Source organism: Gekko japonicus, unplaced genomic scaffold (genome assembly GCF_001447785.1).
Source record: "Gekko japonicus isolate JY-2015 unplaced genomic scaffold, Gekko_japonicus_V1.1 scaffold59, whole genome shotgun sequence".
Taxonomy (NCBI): Eukaryota; Metazoa; Chordata; class Lepidosauria; order Squamata; family Gekkonidae; genus Gekko; species Gekko japonicus.
In genome coordinates this window covers 924,408-947,883 of record NW_015169174.1, presented here as the reverse complement: position 1 = coordinate 947,883, position 23,476 = coordinate 924,408, and the positions used below count along the sequence as shown (strand labels likewise).

At 43.6% G+C, this 23,476-nt stretch overlaps 1 protein-coding gene across 1 annotated transcript; it reads left to right on the top strand.

Annotated features, from left to right (window-relative positions):
- The first annotated feature begins 7,895 nt into the window (after positions 1-7,895).
- On the top strand, positions 7,896-12,909 carry LOC107114420 (chromosome unknown open reading frame, human C10orf12). Its single transcript, XM_015415895.1, has one exon. It carries the CDS (start codon positions 7,896-7,898, stop codon positions 12,390-12,392), a length of 4,497 nt encoding a protein of 1,498 aa, XP_015271381.1. The 3' UTR covers positions 12,393-12,909.
- Positions 12,910-23,476: the final 10,567 nt, after the last annotated feature.

Below are 23,476 nucleotides of genomic sequence, written 5' to 3'. Positions count from 1 at the left end.
ATTTTTTTATTATAACGCTTCAAAATGCATACTCTGAAGGGCTAAAAGACTGAAGTGCTGCCTTCATTGTAATTAAACCAGCTAGTTCATTGGGCTTCTTAAGTGAGTGTGGATCAGTACCAAAAACAAAGCATATTTGGCTTTCGTTCTCTTTGTCTTGCAATGCACTTATTTATTTATTTTTATTTAATTAATTTATACCCCGCCTTTCTCCCTAATGGGGACACAAAGTGGTTTACATAATTCTCCTCCCCATTTTTTCCTCGCAAAAACTCTGCGAGGTAGGTTAGGCTGAGAGTGTGTGACTGGCCCAAGGTCACCCAGCAAGCTTCCATGGCACAAGTAGGGATTTGAACCTGGGTCTCCCAGATGCTAGTCCAGCACTCTTAACCACTACACCACACTGGCTCTCAATGCTAGCTAATGATTCACTCTAGAATAAAAGGCAGTGTTTTGTGAAAATGCTTTTGAGTAAAAAAAAGGGGGGGGGGTGTTTGGTGTCCAGCCTGACTAGGCTCAACTCTGTGAGTTTGGAATTTGGGAGGGGGGACAACTTTGAACTGGATGCTCAAGTTTTTGGGTTACACTAAGGAAAGTTCTGTATCAGTGCTCATGGGGAGGGGTGGGTTGTTGGACAAAGGAAATCATTATTGCTCCCAACTCTGTGCAGCCGAGACTCAGAACAGTGTCTGTCCTGTGGCAAATTTTGGCCATTTATTTTAAATATTAAGAGGGGATGCCATCGCCATCTGAATTTGAGGCTGTTGCACCTGGGTTGTTGGGACCGCTGCTGCTGAGAATCCGTCTTGTGAAATGCCTGCTGGAAAGCCCAAGAGGGAGGGGGAGAGCTGTCTCCCTGTTTTTAAAAAAGCCCAGGTTGGGTTTTATAAGTTTATAGCTATGTCTTATTTTTTTTACAGAGCTATAATCGTGGTGCTTAGAGTGATGTGAAAGGAACAGAAACACTTAGCCTTGAACTTTGTTCTGCCGCTGCTTCTTGTGCCTCTGAGGTACAAAACATACCTGTAAACTTATAATCTGTCAAACTGATTTTCCAAGGGGCTAAATAGAGAAGGGAAGGTCACATGTTGAATAGTGAGGAACTGAGGTGGGGGAGGGAGGCAAAACAGAAAAAGGTAATCTGATCCATTTATTTATTTGTTGAGACACAGCAGCTGTTTTCTCTCTCTGTAGCTGGGGAAGATGTACGTATGTATCCTGGTTTTATTCTGTAGAAAGGGAAAGAAAAGGAAGGGTTTCTGTTACATTTGCATACAAAGCAGAAGGTTCTTGGTGATTCTATAAAAAGGGCCAATCTCAATTAAAGATAATGGTCTAATCCTAACTTCAAAAACGATGTCTCTGCAGGTGTATCTCCCCCAAACCCATCAGAACCATTGTGTCCCTACCCTAAAACTTACCATAAATCTTCAGATTTTTTTGAAAAAAATCTCTATTTGTGTGTGTGCATTCTTCAAAACAAAGCTCAACAACAGCAACAACAACCAGTCTTGATACGTATGTATAGGGATTTGTGCACACATGCTAATTGAGAATACCAGCCGGTGACAGCTCTGTGCAAATAGACGTGTTCCAGCATCCAGCCATGCAAATAGCTCCATAGCACAGCAAATTCTGAAAAGCATTAATTGTGGCGCTGTGACTGTTGCATGGCAACAGTTGTGTTTGTACAGATAATAGCAGCTGCCCCTTGATTTTTCTCTCTCCTACTGAATGACAAACAGGAATAAGTAGAAATGATGGCTGACCTGGAGAATGCTGTGACAGGTGCTGTAAGGTCCCCAAAGTCACGAGGTGTGAGTTGAAATCTGCTGTGTGTGGCCACATACAATAACAGTGGTGTGGAACGATGCAATGTGTTTGTGGGGGGCTGTGTAGGGTTAAGAACTGTAAGATCAGCAAGGCAATACTGCAAGAATAGATAACAAAAACAAATCACCTTTGATCACAGATGCAATGAATTAAGACTGTACTGGGATTTTACAGACTTGGTATTTGAGTTCTCCCCTCCGTTCCCCATGGATGGAAAGCAGCATGGTGTAGTCTGATCTAGTCAGATCCTGGAAGAAAAAGAGGGTCACGAGTGGGAGACCGGCAAATCACCTCTGCTTCTCACTTGCCTTGGAAGCTGCTTGCTGGAGTCGCCATAGGTTGGTTGCAGCTTGATGGCACTTACATATATAAATACCCATTCCCCAAAAGAAATGCACACAAATATGTAGAAGGTTGACACTGACAAGCCGTTCAAAATGGATCCTGCAGAGAATTGCAGTTCTGGGTGCAGAATAGCATCTGCAACAGTTGCCATCTTGGATATTTCTCTGTGCTTCTACAAATGGAAGTTATTTTGCAGTGTGTCAGCTAGATTGATTAGAACCCAGATGCCACCTCTGGAGGCATGATAAGGTGTGTATCTAGGACTCCAAAGTTGCAGTCTAGAGAATCTTCCTGTCCATTTAGCAGTCCTGAGGCTATGGAGGAGGACACAGGTTCCGTCCTCCTGCCCATGCTCCAATTTGCTGGAGCAATCTAGACGTGTTTGGCTCTGCAGAGGGTATTTATTTATTTATTATTTCAATTTGTATCCCGCCTTGCCACAGAACTGGCTCAAGGCGGGTAACAACATTAAAAACACTAAACAATAAATACATTAAAATACAACAGAGTATAAATACAACTGCCTAAAGGTAGGCAGTGAGACAAAGGTGGAAGAAGCCACAGCTGCATCCTTCTTTGTGTCTGGGCTATTAAAAGGTAGGAGGGTTCTGACAGGCAATCCTCCCTGTATCCTTGTTCCTCCCCCGAATCCTTTTATTACAGCATCTACACTAGATGCTTTTTGTATAACTTGAGCACATTTCTTGTTCCTTTAAATATTCACTATTATACCATAGCAAGCAAAATTAATCTTTAAAATGGCCTCTTGAGAATCTTTTTTGGTGAGTATTTTGTGTGTGTGTGTATGCCTGGAAGTCATGGTTGACTCCTGGTGACCCTGAGTGGGGTTTGGATGTTGCAGAGAGGTGGCTTGCTATTGCCTGCTTCTGCATCCCAGCCCTGGTATTCCTTGGAGGTCTCCCATTCAAGTATTTGCCAGGGTCAGCCTTGCTTAGCTTCCGAGATCCGATGAGATCTGGCTTGCCTGGGCTATCCAGGTCAGGGCGCCTCTTGAGACGCTTACGTTCCCCTTACTTAGAAGTAAGTTTCATTAAAACCAATATGACTGTTAGGTTAAAAGGCTTGTGGGGGCTATGTGTTCTTCCTCTGTTTCCAGCTAATTATCTTAGCAAATAAAAAAGAGTATGACTGTGACTAAGCAGAGTTCAGGGGAACCCTGGTGAGAAGTCACAGGCCAGCCATGTGCTTTAAATTCCAGTCAGAGTGCTCAAAAATGCCTGCTTTTCACAATGCAGTCAGGCTGCTTCCAACTTATAGCAGCCTTATGAATTCATGATCCTCCAGAACATCCTGTTGTTAACAGCCTTATTTAGGTCTTGTGAACTGAGGGCTCTGGCTTCCTTGACTGAGTCAATCCATCTCACGTTTGGTCTTCCTCTGGAACTAGAGACGAGAGCTCACTCCATCATGCGGCAACTCGGGTCTCGAACTGCTGAACTACTGACCTTCCACAGCCTGCAGTTCAGCGTCTTAACCACTTGAGCCACCGCAGCTCTTGTTACCAAGTCCTCCACCCCCATCTCCATTGGAACTGCCTGTTCTCTTCTGCCAATGTGGTCAATGATTCTTAAAAGGGGTGGAAGCATCTTAATCTGATGTCTCAGCTGTGAACTTTCTGCCTTGAGTGACTCATTACAGTATTGCTCTCTGTCCACTGACACACAGAGAGCCCCTCACAATGTTAAGGTGTGTGTCCGGGTGTGTGTGTGTGGGATAAAGTTAAAAGATGGTAAAAGCTGTTTCTTTCTTGAACGGTCTATGATGCTTATTGGGAATAGGTCTAGGAGACAGACTGTAAAGAATTAAATCTAAGATACACTATACCAAGCCACAGTATTGCTTCTAAAACCATCCTGCATATTCTAACTTAGATGTGATGCTTCTGTTAATGTAATGTGGATTTTATTGGCATTCCCTTTTTAAAAGGGGATGAGATTAAATCAAAAGTGTTTTTGGCTAAACATTAGGAAGAATTTCCTGACAAAGCGGTTCCTCAGTGGAACACGCTTCCTCGGAAGGGGATGGGCTCTCCTTCTTTGGAGGTTTTCAAACAGAGGCTGACAGCAATGCTGATTCTGTGATCTTAGGCAGATCATGAGGGGGAGGGCAGGAAGGGTTGCATCAGTGCTTAGTTCTCATGGCCCTTTCTTACACGCCCAGGGAAATGACGATTGGCGCTTTGGGGTCAGGAAGCCATATTCTCCAGGTCAGGATGGCCAGGGATCCTGGAGATTGGTTTTTTTTTTTGCCATCTTGTGGGCATGGAGCAGGGGTCACTGGGTGTGTGTGGGGGGGTATTTGTGAATTTCCTGCATTGTGCAGGGGGTTGGACTAGATGACCCTGGAGGTCCCTTCCAACTCTATGATTCTAAAAGGATGGGGGAGACTGGGGCAACAAATGATTATATGACTTTTCCAAGATATAGCTGGGAATCCAGAATAGTAGTTAGTAGGGCTTCCAACAGGCCTGGATAAAAATAGCCTGTCCCTTTAATAGAGGCTTGATGTGTGGAAATGGGAAGTTGAAACTCTTAATGGCATGGATGTAAATAACATCTGCTAAGCCTCTGTTAAAGGGGCAGGACATTTGTCTCCAAGCCTACTAGTTTGCCAGTAATAAGAATGAAGGAATAATCTGAATGGAATAGGAAATTATATAGGAAAATGGAAACAGAAGTGTGAAAAGAACCTGTTTCCCAATCTCTTGGGATGCAAGTTCCTCTTTTTGGTTTAACCATCTGCGCTTGCTGACTAGGATTTCATTTCTAAAGATACTGGTTCTGAGTAAGTTCTATTAAAGTCTGAAAGACTGACTTCTGAGTAGAGATGTAAACGCCCGGAAAAAAACCAGAAAAATTCGAGGGGAAAACGGTTTTCCCCCGTTTTTTTCCTGAAGCCTTTTTTATTTTTTTCCGAAAAATTGGAAAAATTGAAAAAAGAAAGAAAAGAAATTGATTATGGAACGTTTTATTTTAACATGATGAATAAAATATTTTAAGACAAGGTGTTCAAATATTTTCCAAATCATTTCTAAAATATATATACATGGTATCTGATTGATCTAATTTCTGTGCACTGAGGACAAGCAAGTCCTAGGTTACAAACTGAACTCTTCAATGCAAGAACAAGATGCATTTCTTCCTTTAGGAGGTGCGATTGTCAGAAGAAAGTAAAAAAGTTTCAGTTTTGTTTTTGCATGTGGTTGGGTATTCTGTTTGTAATAATTGTTTGGATACACTATATTTTTAATATGCTAGTTGTGATAATTTCATGCCAAGTAAAAATGTCCATAGTCATATTTTATGTTCCTAAAGTAACAGAATGACTTTCAATCTAGAAAAGACAATGTAGCATTTTTTTTCCATTTTTCCGAAAATTTCCGCTTTTTCCCGGAAAAAACCAGAAAAAAACGGGGTTTTTTCCGAGCTTCAAAATTTCCGGAAATTTTACATCTCTACTTCTGAGTAAACATGATTAGCCTTAAGTAGAGGTGCACTTTGGTGTCCAGGTCTCTTCTTATGTGTGCTTGGTCAGAGTCCTTGAAGTAAACCATATAGTATTTATAACTAACAGTCCCCAGTTTACCTTCCTGTTTGCATGGGACTTTTGTACTTCCCTGTAAGAGTTCAGCTCATTTGATGTTGAACAGGAAAACACCACCAGAGTGGGAAGACTCCAGAGTAAGGTCAAAATCTGAACTACTAAAATGAGTGTACAAAAGCACAGAATATGCAATAAGAGATTAACAAGGAGGGAAACTGATTTATGCAATAGCCAAATTGCTCGCTCACAACTTTAATGCCGGTAGCTCACAAAGCAGAATTTTTGCTCACAAGACTCCACATCTTAGAGGGAACATTGCTGCCAGCCCCAGCAGACGAAGCCGCCCTATCTCCATGCTCCACTTAAAGTCAGTTGTTGCCTCTTTCCATAGCAAACAAACAAATGACTACTCCAGTCAACTCTAGTTAATCCCTGTGCTTGAAATTTAGAATTGTGGCGGTAGATTTGGGGAGGGCAAGGGCTGACTCCCGTCCCTTGTATAGAATTATACATAAGAAATTTGTAGCTGTTGTTTATTCTAATTCTTATCTGGAGACTTGGAGCATGGAAAGAGTTTATATATCTCCTCCAAAACTCCTGATCCTCTTAGGCATCTGGGGTCTTATCATCCAGTTCTGGAGAGATCTGCTTACCATGTGTTTGAGTATGACAATGATCTTTTTATTGTTCAAAACAGAAATTATGCTTCATTAGCACAAAGGGACCAGGTCGTTTTGCAGCCACAGTAGGCTGCCACTGGAGGATTTAGTGGAAAGACCAGTAGCATCAGGCATCTTGTTGGTGCTCTCTAGCTGCTTTTTGGGTTTCCTTGGCACAAAGTATTCCCTAAGGGCTTTATAGGGAGAGATGGTTAGGGTTGTGTCCCAACAACTTTTTACTGACTGCCACTGTACTGAAATAGGGAGAGACAACAGGCATAAACTTGAAAATGTGGGATTTTACTTTAGTTACCTGCCTGGTTGCCACTGAGCTGCTGAGGTGGGGTCTGAACTGGCAGAGACTGATCAAGAGAGAGATCTTGGAGTTGTAGTAGATAACTCACTGAAAATGTCGAGACAGTGTGTGACTGCAATAAAGAAGGCCAATGCTATGCTGGGGATTATTAGGAAGGGTATTGAAAACAGATCAGCCAATATCATAATGCCCCTATATAAATCAATGGTGCGACCTCATTTGGAATACTGTGTGCAATTCTGGTCACCACACCTTAAAAAGGATATTATAGCTTTGGAAAAAGTGCAGAAAAGGGCAACTCGAATGATAAAAGGGTTGGAACACTTTCCCTATGAGGAAAGGTTAAGGCGCTTAGGGCTCTTTAGCTTGGAGAAACGACGACTGAGGGGTGACATGATTGAGGTTTATAAGATTATGCATGGGAAAGAGCAGGTAGAGAAAGAGGTACTTTTCTCCCTTTCTCACAATACAAGAACTTGTGGGCACTCCATGAAACTGCTGAGTGGTCGGGTTAGAACGGATAAAAGGAAGTACTTCTTCACCCAAAGAGTGATTAACGCTTGGAATTCACTGCCACAGGAAGTGGTGGTGGCTACAAGCATGGACGGCTTCAAAAGGGAATTAGATAAGCATATGGAGCAGAGGTCCATCAGTGGCTATTAGCCACAAGGTATAGATAGGGACTCTGGGGCAAGTGATGCTCTGTCATCTTGGTGCTTGGGGGGGTCAACAGTGGGAGGGCTTCTAATGTCCTGGCCCCACTGGTGGACCTCCTGATGGCACTGGTATTTCTGGCCACTGTGTGATACAGAGTGTTGGACTGGATGGGCCTTTGGCCTGATCCAACATTGGCATCTCTTATGTTCTTATGAGGTAAAGGAGCAGAAAAGAGAAGGTGCTGTGAATGTTTACAATGTAAATTCATGTTGTTCCCTAATCCTTCTTTGTATTGACTGGTTTCTCTCTCTCTCTCTCTCTCTCTCTCTCCCTCTCTCCTTCTTTCTAGTGAGGGCACAACAGAAGCAATAGACTGTCCTGGTCAGCCAAAATCTCCATTGGAAAAGTTTATGGTCAGGTTGTGCACATACCACCAGAAGCGCTTCGTCCGTGTCCTGAATGATATATGCACAGAGGTACAACCAGGCTGTGAGGGCCAGCAGCTACCTGGAACTGCAAACATGGATGTGTCTACTTGTAGCTCAGGCTGCAGCCAGTATCGTACTGAGAACCAGGAACTTGGAACTTCTTGCTCTGAACCTAAGCACCTTCCATCTCTGGACCCTGAGCAATCAGGGCCTCATGGCTCCCTGCGCATACTGTGTCATGCTCTGAAGCAAGCTGTGGATCTGAAGTCATCAGACAGAAGAGAAAACTGCAGCCCTATTGTCAGAAGAGACTTCCCTGAGCTTCCTAGCATTAGAACAAACTCTGCAAGTCCCAGGGACAGTCCCAATCAAGGGTACCTCACCACCTCCAATTCCCATTATTCTGCTAAAGGCCTGGAAGGGCAAGTCCCTAGCAATGAGCAAGAGATGGGGATCAGAAAAGGTGAGGATGAGAAAGACCAGATGCAAAGTAGAGCTTTGTTGGGAGGTTACATTGCTGCAAAAGCATCAAATGTAAACACTAGTGAGGATAGTCTGGAGAGTCTCCTGGGCTCTCAGAAGAGCCTTTTCAAACCTTTTCCTGAGGAGACCAGAGAGCCAGTCTTCTCAGCAAGCTCCCCTCGGCGAGCAGATAAAGAGAATGCTTTGCAGTGCAGTTCCAAAGCCTCTTTGCACACAGACACCGAAATAAATGACCAGGAAGCCAGGCCGAAGGTAGACAGCCATCTCCAATCTGCGGGGAAGAGCAAGGGGAGTGGTCACATGCATCCTGTTGACAAAACTCATTTGGAGAATGCTAAAGACAATTGGCTGCCTGCTAGCCCTGTGCCAGGGGTGCACCACAAAACCACCAATGGACACTCGAGGGCCAAGAGCATCTCAGTCTCCTCCAAAAGCACTCGTAAGAGCAAACGATCCTCGGGACTAAGAATAAATGACTATGATAACCAATGTGACGTTGTGTTTATCAGCCAGCCTATTACAGAGTACCACTTTGAGAGCAAGAGGGCTGTGTCTTCTAGAAAGACAGCAAGGAAGAGTACACGTGGCTATTACTACAATGGTGAGTGCTGTGAGCTTCCAACTGTTCGCACCTTGGCAAAGGCTTCCCGTGTACAGGAGAGTGGGAGCGCTTCAGCACCAACGGCTGAGGTCCAAACCAGCCCTATTCAGGCAGCAGCTCACGCTGTGAGCGAAGATGCTGACGAAAGGTCTTCCCCTGTGGCACTCCCTCAGACAGATTCCTCTGACAAGAACACTCAGGACAGAGCTGAGCCATGCCCATCTGAGAATCACCTTCTTGAAGCAAATTCCATGAAGCAGAGAGAAGCTAGTTCTGCTGAAACACCTGCAGTTGCTCTCTCCCCACTGGCTTGCCCTGATCTGAATGCAGAGGAAAGCAGCTTGTCTGTCTCTTCATTTCCGTCGGCAGTTGTCTCTTCCCCCCAAATGAGTGAACAGGAGATGCAAGAGCAAGCTGATATGGGCGATATCCTGCAGACGTGTAACACCATGGACTCCTGTAAGAGCAGCAGTCCTTGTGGAGACAGTGGCAGTACAGCCGATTCTGTGCCACTGTCTGTCTCAGAAACCGCTGATGGAAAAGAAAACTCTGTGACTTTGGAGAATATTCCGGAGCCTTCCAGTATTGTAAATCAGGAACCTTCTGTTAGTGTGAATCTGCCACTGACTGAAGAGCTCACAGCCAGTATGGACTCGTTACCTCCCTCTGAGGGGTCTGCTACAACTGTAGACTTGCCACCATCTGTGGAATCACCTGCTGATGTGGAACTCCCATTACACTCCCCTACAGACCTTGCAGAGCCACAAGCAGAGCCTCCTGCTCTTGACAGTCTGGATGTTTCTTCAGTCCTCCCAGCAGAGGTGCCTTTGGACACAGAGATGGTGTGTTCTGGGGAGCCTGTTACCAGCTCGAGGGCAGCCTCTCCAGTGGTACTTCCTGCCAGTGTGGTCCCTGAGACTCTTGCTGATGTAGATTTGGAATCCTCAGAGCCCCCTACTGTAGAACCTCTGGAGACAATATCTGACAAGGTGAATCTGGAACTTTCCCAGCTCCATTCCAGCTCTGATGCTACAGAGCTCCCTGCCAGCTTGCAATGTGCTGGTGCAAACGGAAGCATTAATACTGAGCCCAGTGTTGAAAGGACTCAGGACTGGGAGGAAGGCCAGGCAGGAAAAAGTGAGATTGTGTTGCCTGTTGTAGATATTGGTGAAAACTGGGAAGCAGAAACAGTAGAAGATACAAGTGGTTTTAGCAAGATGGATGAGAGCAGGGAAGCTGATGGCAAAGCTCCGCCAGTCTCTGAATTGTCAGAAACAAGCAGCAAAGGGGCAGTTCCTTCCAAAATAAGCACAGACAAAAAGCGAAAGAGAGAGAGAAAACCTCAAGTTGCATCTGATCGCCGCCTTCGGAGCCAACAGTCCCTGCCTCCCACAGAGGACAGTTCTGAGCCACCCAGCTCATCCACCTCTCTGCAGGTTCCTCAGCTTCAGATCAAACTTTCTAAAAGCCCTGGTGCTAAACGTTTCAAGAGGGAGGTACATCTTGATGGGGCAGCGTCTGTGAGCTTTCCAAGTGATTGCTTCCATGAAACATTGCTCACTGACATTGGGAACACCCATGAGGGTGAATCTAAGGAGCAGGCAGGGGACAGAAATGACATCACAAAGGAGCAGACTGATAAAAACCTGTTGTCAGTAGAGGCTGCAGTAGATGAAGGTCAGGATGGAGATGACAAGAGTAAGCAAGGGGCTATGCTTGAAATCTGTTTAGAGGCAAATTCTGACAAGAGAAGTGTTCACGTCCCAGCAGAAATCTCCGATGAGGGTGAACAAGAGACAAATAGGAATCAAGAAGCTCTAAAGAACTCTGACAGTTCTATGGAAGCTAGAGAGGTGTTGCACACTGACGATGGGATCATTTTTCAACCTTGTCCTGGTAGCAAGAATGAAAGCAAGAATGCACCACTAGAGAAATCTATGAGATACAAGAAGCCAGCCCTCCAATTCTACAACTTGAGACACACCCCTGCCCTTCTTCCTGTGGCTAGTATCCAGAAAACTACAGCAGGCAAAGTAGTTACAGAAGCAGACTCTAATGTCGTGGACCAACAGCAAGCTGGGAATGAAGACCCCATTGGTTTTAGCAGTATGGAGGTATTGTCTGACAACAAACCCAGATTTGTGGAATGGTGTGCTGAGGAAGAGAACCAAGAACTCATCACCAATTTTAATGCCCAGTACATGAAGGTTCAGAAAGGGTGGATTCAGCTGGAGAAGGAGGCCCCGCCAGCTCCAAAGGTCAAGAACAAGTCTGACAAGCTGAAAGAGATCTGGAAAAGCAAGAAGAGGACTCGGAAATTCAAAGGGTCCACTGAGGTCCAGAAGCTCTCCCCTGTTCAGCTGCTGTTCATGAAGGCATTTAATGTATCCAACATCTGCAGGTGGTTCATGGAGACAACTGAAACCAAGTCTCTGGTAATTGTGAAGAAGTTGAACACACGACTCCCAGGAGACATCCCCCTCATCAAGCTTCCGCTCCAGAAGGGCTCCTCTTCTGGCATCTATCCAAGCTCCCTTCAAGCTGAACGTCTGAAGAAGCACCTGAAGAAGTTTGCTGCTATGACTCCAGCAAAAAACACAATAAAAACCCAAAGACTGTGGGCTAGGCTTCGAGAGGCCACGGAGGAAACTGAACCTGATCAAGTGGCCACCAGTCCAAAACAGATGTCCCCCTCTGATGCAACTTTGGAACATGCTGTGGAAGCCAAAGCCCAACCCCGTCCAACCACACCAGTGCAGACCAGCTCACGGATTCTGAGGAAATGCTCCAACTTGCGAAGCAAGCTTCCTGGCCAGCACAAGGTGGTCAAACAGGAGAAAAATGACTGTGTAACAAAGCAGCCCTCATCCGAAAGCAAGCCAAGTAGGAAGAGCCTGTGCATTAAGCCGCTGATGTCTCCAAAGCTGGTGCAGCAGGTCAAAACAGCCCCACCTCCTAATAAATCCATTGAAAGTGGATTAAAGGAAAGGAAAGGGAAAGGCAAGCTGCAGGAGGACTCCCCGTTGAAGGGTGAGCCTCAGCCAAGCAAAAAGAAGTCATTGAATGAGAGTGGCAGGGCACAGGGGCAGTCGAACAAGCTTCCTCTTAAAAAGTCCAGTAAACTGAAGCATTCGGAAGCTTGCGCTACTCGGAAACACACAGCCATGGAGAGAAGCAGTAAGCACACATCTCAGAATGAGAAACTGAAGAAACCACAGCTCGGGAAGAAGCAGCCTCCCACCCAGAAAGGGAAAGCAAACACCAGTCAAAAAGTCTCTCTTCCTTCCAAGCAAGTAGGGCAACTTGCCAAGCCTTCAAAGCAGAAAGTGGTGCAAGACTCCTCTGGCCGGTCTCTGAAAGTGACTGCTAAAAAGGCAAGCAGCGGGAAAGGTCTGACTAGGTCAATGAAACTATCTCAGCAGAACAAAAAAGCCCAGAGCAAAAGGAAGCTGGGGGCAAACAAAAACTCTTCACCCTGCAAGCGCAGGAGGCTGGATGCAAAGTAACAGCCTTGAGTTAAATGGGGTTGGGGTTGGGGTTGTAGGTCACAGAAATCCTTCCTCATGCATTAAGTAAATCCATATTTGAACCTGGGAGAGCCAGGCAATGTCTGACGAAAGGCTCACCCCCTCTCCCTGATTTTAGGAGCCCTCACCTGTGTTGCCTGCAGAGTGGGGCACCGTTCTTCTCCGCTGCTGAGAAGGGAAGTTACTGCTTTTGGAAGTTCCTAGACTTTTAACTGGGAGCTTGGCAGTTTCAGTTCAAAGTACAGTGCCTTATTTATCATTTTAGAAAATAAATAAATATAGTCTGCGTGATTTTTAAAGGCTGGCAGTTTATAGGTAATGCACAAGCACTTGTACTGTAATGGAAAGAGAACAACCTTTCATGCACACCCCATAGATTTTGGCAACCCATCAGCTGGGATTCACATGGGAGGAGTCCCCCCCCCCATTGGCAATGTAGCATCCTGGCTTCATTTAATTTGAGAGTAGCATTTTAAAGCCAAAATCCAAAGCATTTTTCCCCTTTAATGTCATTCATTACTAGCAGGTCAGAATGATATAATTTATTATTAAGGTCTTAACTGTCAGACACCTTCAGTAACTTAGAAGGGAGGGGGTCTAGGGTTTGGCTATGTTCTAGCATATCTCCTTTGACAAAAAGGTCCTCTCTGTGCTGCTTCTTCAGTCATTGTGGTAACTGTGGCCAACTTTATCCAAAAAAGGAGATTGCTCATTTGTCTGGATAGAGAGCCCTTCCCTGTTAAGGACACATTACCTGTCTTTTCTGATACTACTCTTAAGATGCAGTTTTCAGAAGAATGATTTTCCTGTTTTACAACTGAGATGAATGTTTGGGAAACCCCTGAAAGATGATTGGCTGAATGAGCATCTCAGCATTGATACTGATGGACAGCCACATAACCATCCCAAAGTAAAGTCTGCATGCATCTTAATGTGTCTGTACAAACTAATGTTGGAAGCTGCCCATAGACTTGGTGGTCTCTTCTTATGAAGGACCAGGTGATGCTTCCATTTCCTTATTTTCTATGCAGTTTCTGCAAGCCCTCTTTCCACTGGTCTTCAGATGTCCTGAGGCTTTAAACATTTTTTAAAAGTTAGAATAATGCAATAATGGCTGTGAATTAACTGAAAGTATTGTGTGCTTTTCACAAAGTTGGTTGGATTGCAGTTTGAGATGAAGCAAACTGTTTCTGCCCTGGCTTAAAAGGTTGTACTTTCTAGCTCTCTAAATGCTCACAATGCTCCATGCAGTTTGTACAGCCTCATCTTCCAGGTTTAATCAATGAATTATGTAAAGGTCAAGAAGTCATCACTGTTCATACAAGATATTCCTATGAAAGCCTGTTAGACATGCAAACAGTACCCTTCTTGCTGCAAACATTTGTAATGGATCCAGCAAGAGTGAAAGAGGAATTTTTCTCAGGGGAAGTTTCCTGTTCCCCACTCTTTGTGCTACCCATCCGTTGGTGTGATAGTGGTTGCTTCTGCTGTGGGTCTGGAGAGAAGAGGCAAAACCTGGCCTTTTATTTATTTCTGTAGTTTCTCTTTGAGCCACAATGAAGACCAAGCTGTTTGCTTAGAAACTTGTGCAAACTTCCTCTCATTTGCTGTGTGTGGCACCCAAGAGCTTCCCATGAAGGCCTTCAAATTGCTTGACCTTTCAGAATAGCTTTCCATGGATACCATCTGAGATCTACGTACTCAAACACATCTTTACACATGATTATATTAACTGGCTTGAACCAGTCTTTCCAGTTGGTAAGGGATTTATTGAATAAAAGAAAAGGCAAACCCTTCAGGGAGTATGAAGAAGGCAGAGGCATGAATGAATTGATTTTTTTTTTTAAAGGAGGAGGGTATGTTAGCATTGGCACTCCTATACCAAAGCTCATTACTGCAGACAGAAAACTAGCTCTGTAATTTTTCCATTGATCAAAAAGGTTGGGATTAGGCTTCTGAAAATGCAAAGCCCTCTTGCCCCCACCCACTTATCGTGGGTGGCCTGAGCGGGTGCACTAAAGCTGTAGGACACATCAGGGTGGACTCTTTTTTAATGAAATGGTTTTGATTTTTAACTTCTGTCTTCTGATTTTAATCATGCTGTATAAAATTAATTGTCGTGAGTGTTTAAACGAGTCCTAGCATTCCTTGTAAAGGTTGATATAAATTTGTCTGTTGTTTTAACTGCACATGTCAGACGTGCTAGACATTCCAACACTTGTGTTAGGAGGTATATCATGAAATTTATGATTGAGAGGAAAAGGCAAAGATGTCAGAATTTCTTCTCCCCTTTTTCAAACGTTGCATGTCTCCATCCAGAGAGACGTGCAAATCTCCTGCTCCCTCTACCCAGGGCTGCTTCCTAGGAAAAGGCTGGGTGATAGGGGCACCTTGTGCTACTTGTGTGAAGCAGTTCTCGCCCAGTCACCTGCTAATAAAATCTTTCTGCATCTTTCTGCTGTCCCATTTCCTGTGTGGTCTGTACCTAGCAGAATCTCTTCATAAGTACCATGTAATGTTTCAAAGCTTTGCAGTTGCCCTAAGTGTTTGTAACCTGTTCTTCTGTGTGTAAGATTACAAAAATCTAGAATTGCAGCTGCTGGGCTAGCAAAGCTTTTCTCGGATGGCCTCCAGTCCTGGTTCAGTGGCTGTCTTGCAGCTCTGTTTGGACAGCAAGGGATCCTGCTTTTCCCCCTTGCACGGTTGAGCCTCCTCCAAATAGACATTGGACCAGTGTAGCTTCCCAGAGGGTGATGGAAGGAGAAAAGTTGGCTAAGGCTGCAGTCTTTTCACTTGTACCTGAGACTAGGCCTCACTGAATACAATAGCTGTGTAGCAAGCAGTTCAGAGGGTTTTTAAAAAAACAGAAATCCTGGTGGAGACAACTTAGTCGCACTTTTAGTTGAAGCAAAGACATTTCTGGGAGAGTGCCATGTGCATCAGTCTGGATTCTTTGGAAGTGGTACTCAGTCACTAACATGCCAGGCAAGAGATGTTGTGAACACATTAGTTAAATTAATTGTGCTTGCAACAAGCCTGTCCCTTCTTCTTTTGATGCCCCGCAATCCATCTCCACTTTTCTTGTGACTGTGTGATAGCAGACCCCTTGGAGTCCAGTCCTTTCAGCAGTGATGTCTTCGGTCTCCTTGGTTCTGTTCTTGGATTGGATCTCTTCTTTTTGGGACCTGTTGGGCCCCTCATTCCACTCAGTGGCATCAATTAACAAGTAACGGAGTCTTATCCATGCAAAAGCAGATTTTATACAAGTAATGGTAAGCAGCGGTGCTGCTGTTAGTTCCTGGTGTAGTAATAAACCCTTTGAGGTACCTGATTTACCAGTTTTGGGAGCCACATTAGTGAGCTGGCAGGTCATTAACCTGACCTACTGTAGCTGTTTACTAAAGGACTTATGCTGGTGGGTTTGGGTAGGCTATGGTATTGTATGTCCCTGTTCAGTATGGTGACAAGGAAGAGTTCAGTGTTCAGGTCCTCTACCTGTGTTTGCTGCTGTACCCCATGTACTTGGGGGGGGTTCTGCTGCCTAAGTGTCTTGGACTTTGTGGTTAGTCCTACAGGTACAGTCAGATCCAGCATGGGGGGACATATTCTGGCTTCCACTTCCCTCAGGCACACCTAAGGGAAGGTTAGTGTTCTTGGTTATTAAATAAGGTAATCTGTTGTACAATTTTGCTTCCATAAAATGTACCTCATAATTGATTAAATGGTTCACTGTTTCAAAGGCAATTTCTTCCTTGAGGGTAGAACCTTAGACCTCATCTTCAGGTTTTTAAAAATGGCTCTGCCATTAATACTCTGCACAGTCTTGTAATCTCTTAAAAGACCTTCATATTTTATCTAACTCTGGCTATGTACTCTTCCTGTCTCTTGAGAGAATGTTCTTCCCAAAGAGAGATCCTCCGTCTTTAGTGCTTCCAGTTTCTTGCAATATCCCACCCTTATTCAGATTCTGAATACTTTCTTCGTCTGTGGCTGGGCATATCACTGCTTTCTGGTAAGGCTGTCCTACCTTATGTGTTAAGGTGAATCCCAGCTGCTGTACAAAGTGTCAGAGATCAGTTTTGCACATTTACACACAAGTACAGCTTTTGCAGCAATGGTGGCCTGGGTTGTGGCTGAAGCTGCTTTAAAAATGCTATTTGGGACTCTTCTCCTCCCAAAAGTACTGTTTCAATGTGCATGTTGTGCTATTGAATCTTTTTTTAAAAATGTATTTTCCCTTTTCAAGATTCTCTTTCTGGGATGTCTTTTAGCCACATAAAACAGTTGCTGTGTTTATCATTAGTAAGCATTTGTGATTATCAGGAATTTGGAATCTCCTATTCACCCTCCCGAGAAAGTCAGAAACTGTTAAAAGGATCTTTTTCTCCCCTGAGTAACTTCCCTATGTCCTTAGTCTCTCATGCTAGGAGAACCTTTGCCCCATTCATTTCTAGGGAGGCAGCCACTGGAGTGTTACTCTTTTCACTGAGTATACCTGAAGTTAACATGTAAAATATAATTTGGAAATAAAGTAATGCCCAACTGATTCCTACTACAGGGAAGCACAGCAGAGTAGCAGGGAATTAAATTTTCCCAAAGGGAAGTGCAAATACCACGTTGGATCCTAGGAGTGGAATGGCATTGACAGAATGGAACTTTCCCACTTCCCCTTTCCCCGTTGCAGCCTGCTGTGCTTCCTGAAATTCAGCTTCTGAGGGGGGTTGGGGGGGGGGCAGCAGACAGACCTTGGGAACAACCTAGGATGCAATATGAGGTCTGCTGTGGGAGGGAAGAAACAGTGAAAAGAAGTGTCCCTTGCATAAACAGAAGAAGACTGGACTTTGTGACTGCTTGTCTAGAACAGTGCCAATGGATTTCCCCACTTTCTTCTTTCCTTTCTCCTCCTCACCCAGTAGAAACAAAGATGCAAATAGGGTTTCTATGACTAAGTGAGCCAATAGTTTATTACTGATCAATGCCCCCTTCCCCAGCATTTCTTCCCCATCTCTTGTCTTTTGCCTGGTGTTCCCATTTGTCACGAACACACAAACGCACGCACACACACACGGTCTAGCTCTGCCTCTGTCTTCTATGGCAGCAAGAATGAAGTGGTCACTATCAGGTCCTTGGTTTCCCTCTTTGGAGGTTCCCTATCTTATCACTGTTTCTTGGGGAGCTCCTCGTCTAACCTTTTCAGACCACTTCATACAAGTCATTTCTCCTGCACCGAGGTCATCTCTGTGCAGTATCTTCCCACGACAAATAACTGCTGCAAAACAGATACTTGTATGTGATTGTGTATGTGGCCCTAAGCTTCCTTACGGTTTTCCTGTTGCCAGTTAGTTTCTTTGCATATAGCTGCAAAACACCCCACCTATTTTAGGGTGATCTCAGGGGTTCTGGTTTGCATTGAAGGGAAGTTCTGTCCACTTCTAAAAACCCTTTCCTTTTGAACGATTTCTCTGAGAATTGTTTCTCACAGGGTAGTGAAAATGAGTAGAGTCTGAATGGGTTTGTTACCTGTGTGCAACCTTTTAGCTAAGTGGGTCTTTTTACACTGTATTACTAACAAGGATTTTAAAAATATCTGTTTTTGTGAATTTCTTCAAATGCAATGTGAATATATACATATATGTATATGTGTGTATAAATATATATATGAATAGTAACTGCTGTGTAACATAGCATCCAGCTAGTGGTTTAAATGCTTTCCTAGGTGCAGGGTAAAGACTGCGTTCTCTCCCTGGGCAGTCACAAAAAAGGTAGAATAATATTGTAAATAGTTTTAAAATATTTATTTCCTGTACTTTGTGTGGGTCTCTGGAGTGCTGTTGGTTTGTAATGTAGTAATGTGGGGGGGGGTGCTTCTTAACGGCAAAAACTATTGGGCACGGGAAGAAAGACCAGGCATCTGGTCTGGAATTTATGCTGCAGAGTCAAAGACCAATTTCATTGAAGTGGTGTAAAGCTATGTCTGGTCTGTACCACTTCAAGCTCATATGACAGAGTGCTCCTCCATACCAAGGAAATTCCTTCATGTGTCATGAAGAAGGGTTCTAACCCAGCTTTCCCCAATACACTAATTTTTTATGTGCAGAGAAAGGTTTTGTAAGGAGCAGTCAACTGTGAGCTTTCACCTGCAATCTAAACAGAGCCCAGACACAGATTTACCACATCAGTGAAAAATAGGCCCTAGGTCAAGTTAAAGCATTAAATGATAGGGTTTTTAAAATAAGTTTTCACAGTGTGTTGGAAGTAAGTCAAAAACGTCCAGCTGTTAGAGCGCAGTTCTAGGGAAACTGCCTATACACATTCACCTTTCGGGCACATATGTGAGCAATAAGAATCTTAAGAATTTTGTTGCCAATAATAAAAAAGTCTCTTGGGGCTAGTTGATGGGTGGGTGAGTGGATGGGTGGGTGGGTGGGTGGGTATGAGTGTGGGTGACTAAAGGCTGCCGCATAGAGAAAGAGACAACTTGCGTTTAAGCATCTCTGTGTTCTTGTGCAGTGATGCAGGGTATTACCCAGGTTGTAGATCAGCCTAGAGAAAGTGTGTCCATTGGGCAAGTTGACTCAGGGATACTGAATAAGAGGAATAGCATGAGGAAGATGCCAGCAGCACACCTGGAAAAGGGGTGCCCTCTAATTACAGCCATTTGCAGCTGTCTGTGTGTCACCTGGCCACTTCTGTCAGGCTTCATGCTCTCACTGCACCCATCAATTTTAGAAGATTAAGCCAATCCTTCACTATATCCCCATTTCCCAAAGCTGCTGTATGAAGTTCAGAGTCCCATTTTTCTGAGTTCCTTCTATCTGTATATATGTGGGTGTATGCATGTGTCCGAATTTAATTTTGTTCTTTTGGATCCTGAAATATTTGTTTTTTTCTCCTTATTCTTCCCATCGGTGCTCACCATGTGGTATTGTGCTGTTTTGGGTGTATTCCTCTTTTCTTTGTGATGTTCCCATCATTTTTGGTTTAAGGTAGGATTGTATGGATGTTCCTCAGTGCTTATTTCTTGATGTTTTCACCTGTATTACGCATTCTGAATGCCCTTTCATCACTTCTTCTCTATAGGAGTTTTGAAAATCCCAAGTTTTCCATCTGATAGCTTTATTTTATAAAGTAACTTGTTCCTAGATTCTTTCTCCACCTGCACACTCTTCTGCCGTTCAAGCAGGTTCTTGTCACTCCTCTGTACACTGGTTAGGTCTCAAGATCTCAGGCAAAGTTGTTGGATGGCGGAGGCATGTGATCATTTGTAGTCTTTTCGCAAAGGTATTACTGACTCTGAGGATAACCTCCTGCTTACTGAGTTCCCAACTGTGTATTGCACTTAATAAACCTAAAGTTGTACCTTGAGTTCATGGGGTTTCCTGCATTGATTTCTGTCTCTTTTATTCTTCACTAATTGTCTCTCATGGGTGATTTTATTTTGCTATGTGTAAGAGTCCTAATTACCCCAATCTGAAGATCCAAGAATTTGGGGATTCTGTCTCTCCCCCTCCAACCCCTTCTATGTAATCATGAACAATGCTTTCCAAGGTTTCAGGTGGAATGATTTTCTTCTCTTCAGGGCACTGGGAAATGCTGTGATTTTAGAAAAGAATGTGTCTGCTGTGAATTGTGGGTAAAATTTGTTATTAGGTAATGTTTATATACCTCACCTGAAGAACATTTGCAAAGGAATATAGAAAAGTTATATACAATTGCTTTCCAACCATTCAGCACACCTATGACAGCTGAACTTACTTTATTGTGGGAATTGTATCATATCTCTGTATGATTACATTTGTGACAACTTTATACATTTTGTCTTTTATTTCCATGAGTAACAATGGAAGACCATGTGTTCTTGTTATTGATCATGAGCTCTGGGTAAGATGTCAACATTTCCTTTCACCTTCTTCTACTTCTTTTTCACCGTTATAATTGTTACGTATCCTGTGTGCTCTTAAGGAGTCTTATTTTATTACAGCTTATTAAATATCTTCTTTATATCGGTATTGGTGTGATGTGGTAGTCTGACATGCAAGGATTAGGCAGTTCAAGACAATATCAATGGCTGCTTTTTGGGGGATTGTCTGGACAGATATCAACTTGCAAACAATGCCACCCATGACTGAGATGCCAGAAGGTGGAAAAGTCAAAGAGCTTGTCAACAAGCTGCTGTAGTTTGGGTGTTGCTTGAACAGAGACAACAAAAGGAATGCTTTGCTTTTAATAGAGGGGGTAAGCACTATTTAGCAGGGAGCTATTCTTTAGCATTATACTTGGAAACTATCTTTCATGGTAATGCTGATAAGGAGACCATTAAGGACTTCAGTGTCAACACACTGCAAGAAAGGACACACTGGCCCGTCACCTGTGCTACTGTTGAAAGCATAGGTGTGGTTTGGTGCCAGAATGTTTGCACATTTTGTTGGTTTTCTGCCTGAACATTTCCTGCCTATTTGGCCCTTGTCTATGTGCTTGGTCGCTTCTAGAGGTTAGGCCATGTTTTGTGTCATTTTTTTAACCTCTGCATTGTTGTCAGTCTGAGGAACTTTAGAGAGCAATCCTAAACATGCCTACTCAGAAACTGGTCCCTTTTCATTCAACAAGGGCTTACTCCCAGGAAAGCGTTCCAATGGTTGCACCCTTAATGTAATTGCACCTACCTCTGTCCATTCCTCACATTCGCCATAAAAGAGCAGTGAAAAATATCCTCCTTCTCCTGAGCAAGCCACCTGCCCTCCCCCTTCTCAAGTGCAAGCAAGATTTACGATGACAGTCAAGTGGCTGTAGAGCCGTTTAGGAGTTCAGACAGAAGGCAGAAGATCTAGCAGTACACTATCCGGTATCACCAGCTGATGAGTCTTCAGTCCCTGCTGCTCTTCAAGCTGCTAAACAGACAGGTATGATTTGGCTCCAGGGTTTTCCTATCCTTTTTTACCTCAGTATTTCTCCCCTGGTTGCCTTGCCACTCTGTACTGGGTTGCTACATGACACCATTCCCACATCAGTGCCACACTTCCTCCAAGAGGGTCTGAATGGGATGCTGGGCTTAGGATAGTGGTTTACACTTCAGTCAGGTAAGATTTTAAACCCAATGTGCACATCTGTAAGAATGCTTATGTAAGCACTGCATAGCTGTTTGGGAATGTATGCAAATGCACAAAATATTTCTGTACACAGGGAGGAAAAAATAATGCACAAGCAGACACCAGCAAACCTCTGTGGTAGTGATTTAGAAAGTTGGATAGCCACATACAAGTTGAGGATGTTGATCATTAAAACAAAACAGCCTGTAAGCTTATTACCTTTTTAAAAAAAAAAATCAGCAAGACGATGTTATACATCACAGAGGGCTTGTGATCAAAAGTAGAAAGGGAAACATGCTACTACTTCTGTATCACTCCTGGCACATATATCAAAGGGTTTATGGTTTGTGGCACTACATCCATATTGTCTGCTAATTTGGAATGTAAAAACACCACCACCACCAAGCTGGTGTGAAAGCAGTATGGAGCATTGTTTTTGTCCCCAGCAGCTTTTATGTTTGAAGTAATCTGCTTACTCTACTCTTCCCATGTACTTTTTGTAAGAGAAAATCAGTGTAATTTATACTGAATCTGTACTACTGATACAGAAGTAGTCTCCTGAGTTACTGTACACAAGAATGATGGTAGTACTGGCATTTAATAGTGATGTACTGTCCAAGAAGCAAACGTGGGTATAGTTTGGCTTGTTTGAGCTGGGTGGTTACTTTGCTGTAAGTAATCAGCACTGCAGGGGTTGTCTATCCCTTTTCAAGGGCCAACACGGTCAAGGAAAGTGCCAGGGGCTGTAGTGAGGTGGAGCCATGTCTCCCCCTCTCCTGAGAAGATTACAGTGAGAAGATTTAATTTGAGGCATTGGTCAGAGAGAAGGGGGAGAAGGAAAATTGGGAAGAGTATTTTGCTGTGGGAAAATAAGAGACCAGCCTGATGTCTCGAGCGGAATTAATGTCATATTCACAAGGAAGACAACATGGACAATATATATGTATTTAAGAAAAAGCTAAAACAATACTGCTGCTTCTAAAGCTAGGACAACATGAGCTCCCTTACTGGCCTATCACAAACTCACATCTTTAAAAGGGTGGCAAGAATGACTAACTCCAAACAACAAAACTGTTGAGGTTGATTTGATGCTGACAGAGAAGTACCTGCCAACCGGAGAAACTCTGTCTCACATCCTTATAGCATAGAAAAATACTATACCAAACAAATACAAATATATATGTAATATAAGAATCTAAGTATTCTGTATAAAGAAAGTTTAACCATTAGCTTACAACTGGCAACAAAAGACAAAGGTTCACACAATTGCCTGCTACCCATCCCAGGTGACACTAACTGGATCATTCTGATGCTGCACTCCTTGTGGACACCAAGAGAAAATTTGCTTGCTGAGGAGGGGTCATTTTCAGTAGGGTAGATAAAAGAGTCAATGGCAAATTAGCAAAGCCATGGAATGCTCTTTTGGGGAGATGAGTGGAAGTGTCATGACTTGGTTGTAAGACATCCAGCACCAGAATTCCGAAATAGGCAATAGCTTAAAGATCACATACCGCCCAATGAGACATTTGCGACAAGTCCAGCAGCATCAGAGAAACTGCATTCTAATAGAATCAAGTAGTTGCAGACTCCAGTAGTCACCCAAAACCTATCATGGGCTGAACTGTGCAGCCTAGACACTGTATATTAAGCATGCCTTGACTGTTCATGACCAAGCTGACAGCTGAGCTGGTGCCAAACGGGTAGTATGGATATCCTGGAGATCAACTGGGCTGAAATGCATATTCCAGATGAACTGCAGTTAGATATATTTATTCCATACATTTTGGGATTATTTTATAGTCTATGAATTTCCAGTTATGAAGCTGAAATTTACATATAGTTACTTGTCACATATGCTTCTGATCCCAAATTTGTGCATATGAACTAACTTTTCTCTAAGGTGAACTAGTCAGAGTAAGACCGTAAGAATAGCCCTGCTGGATCAGACCAGTGGTCCATCTAGTCCAGCATCCTGCT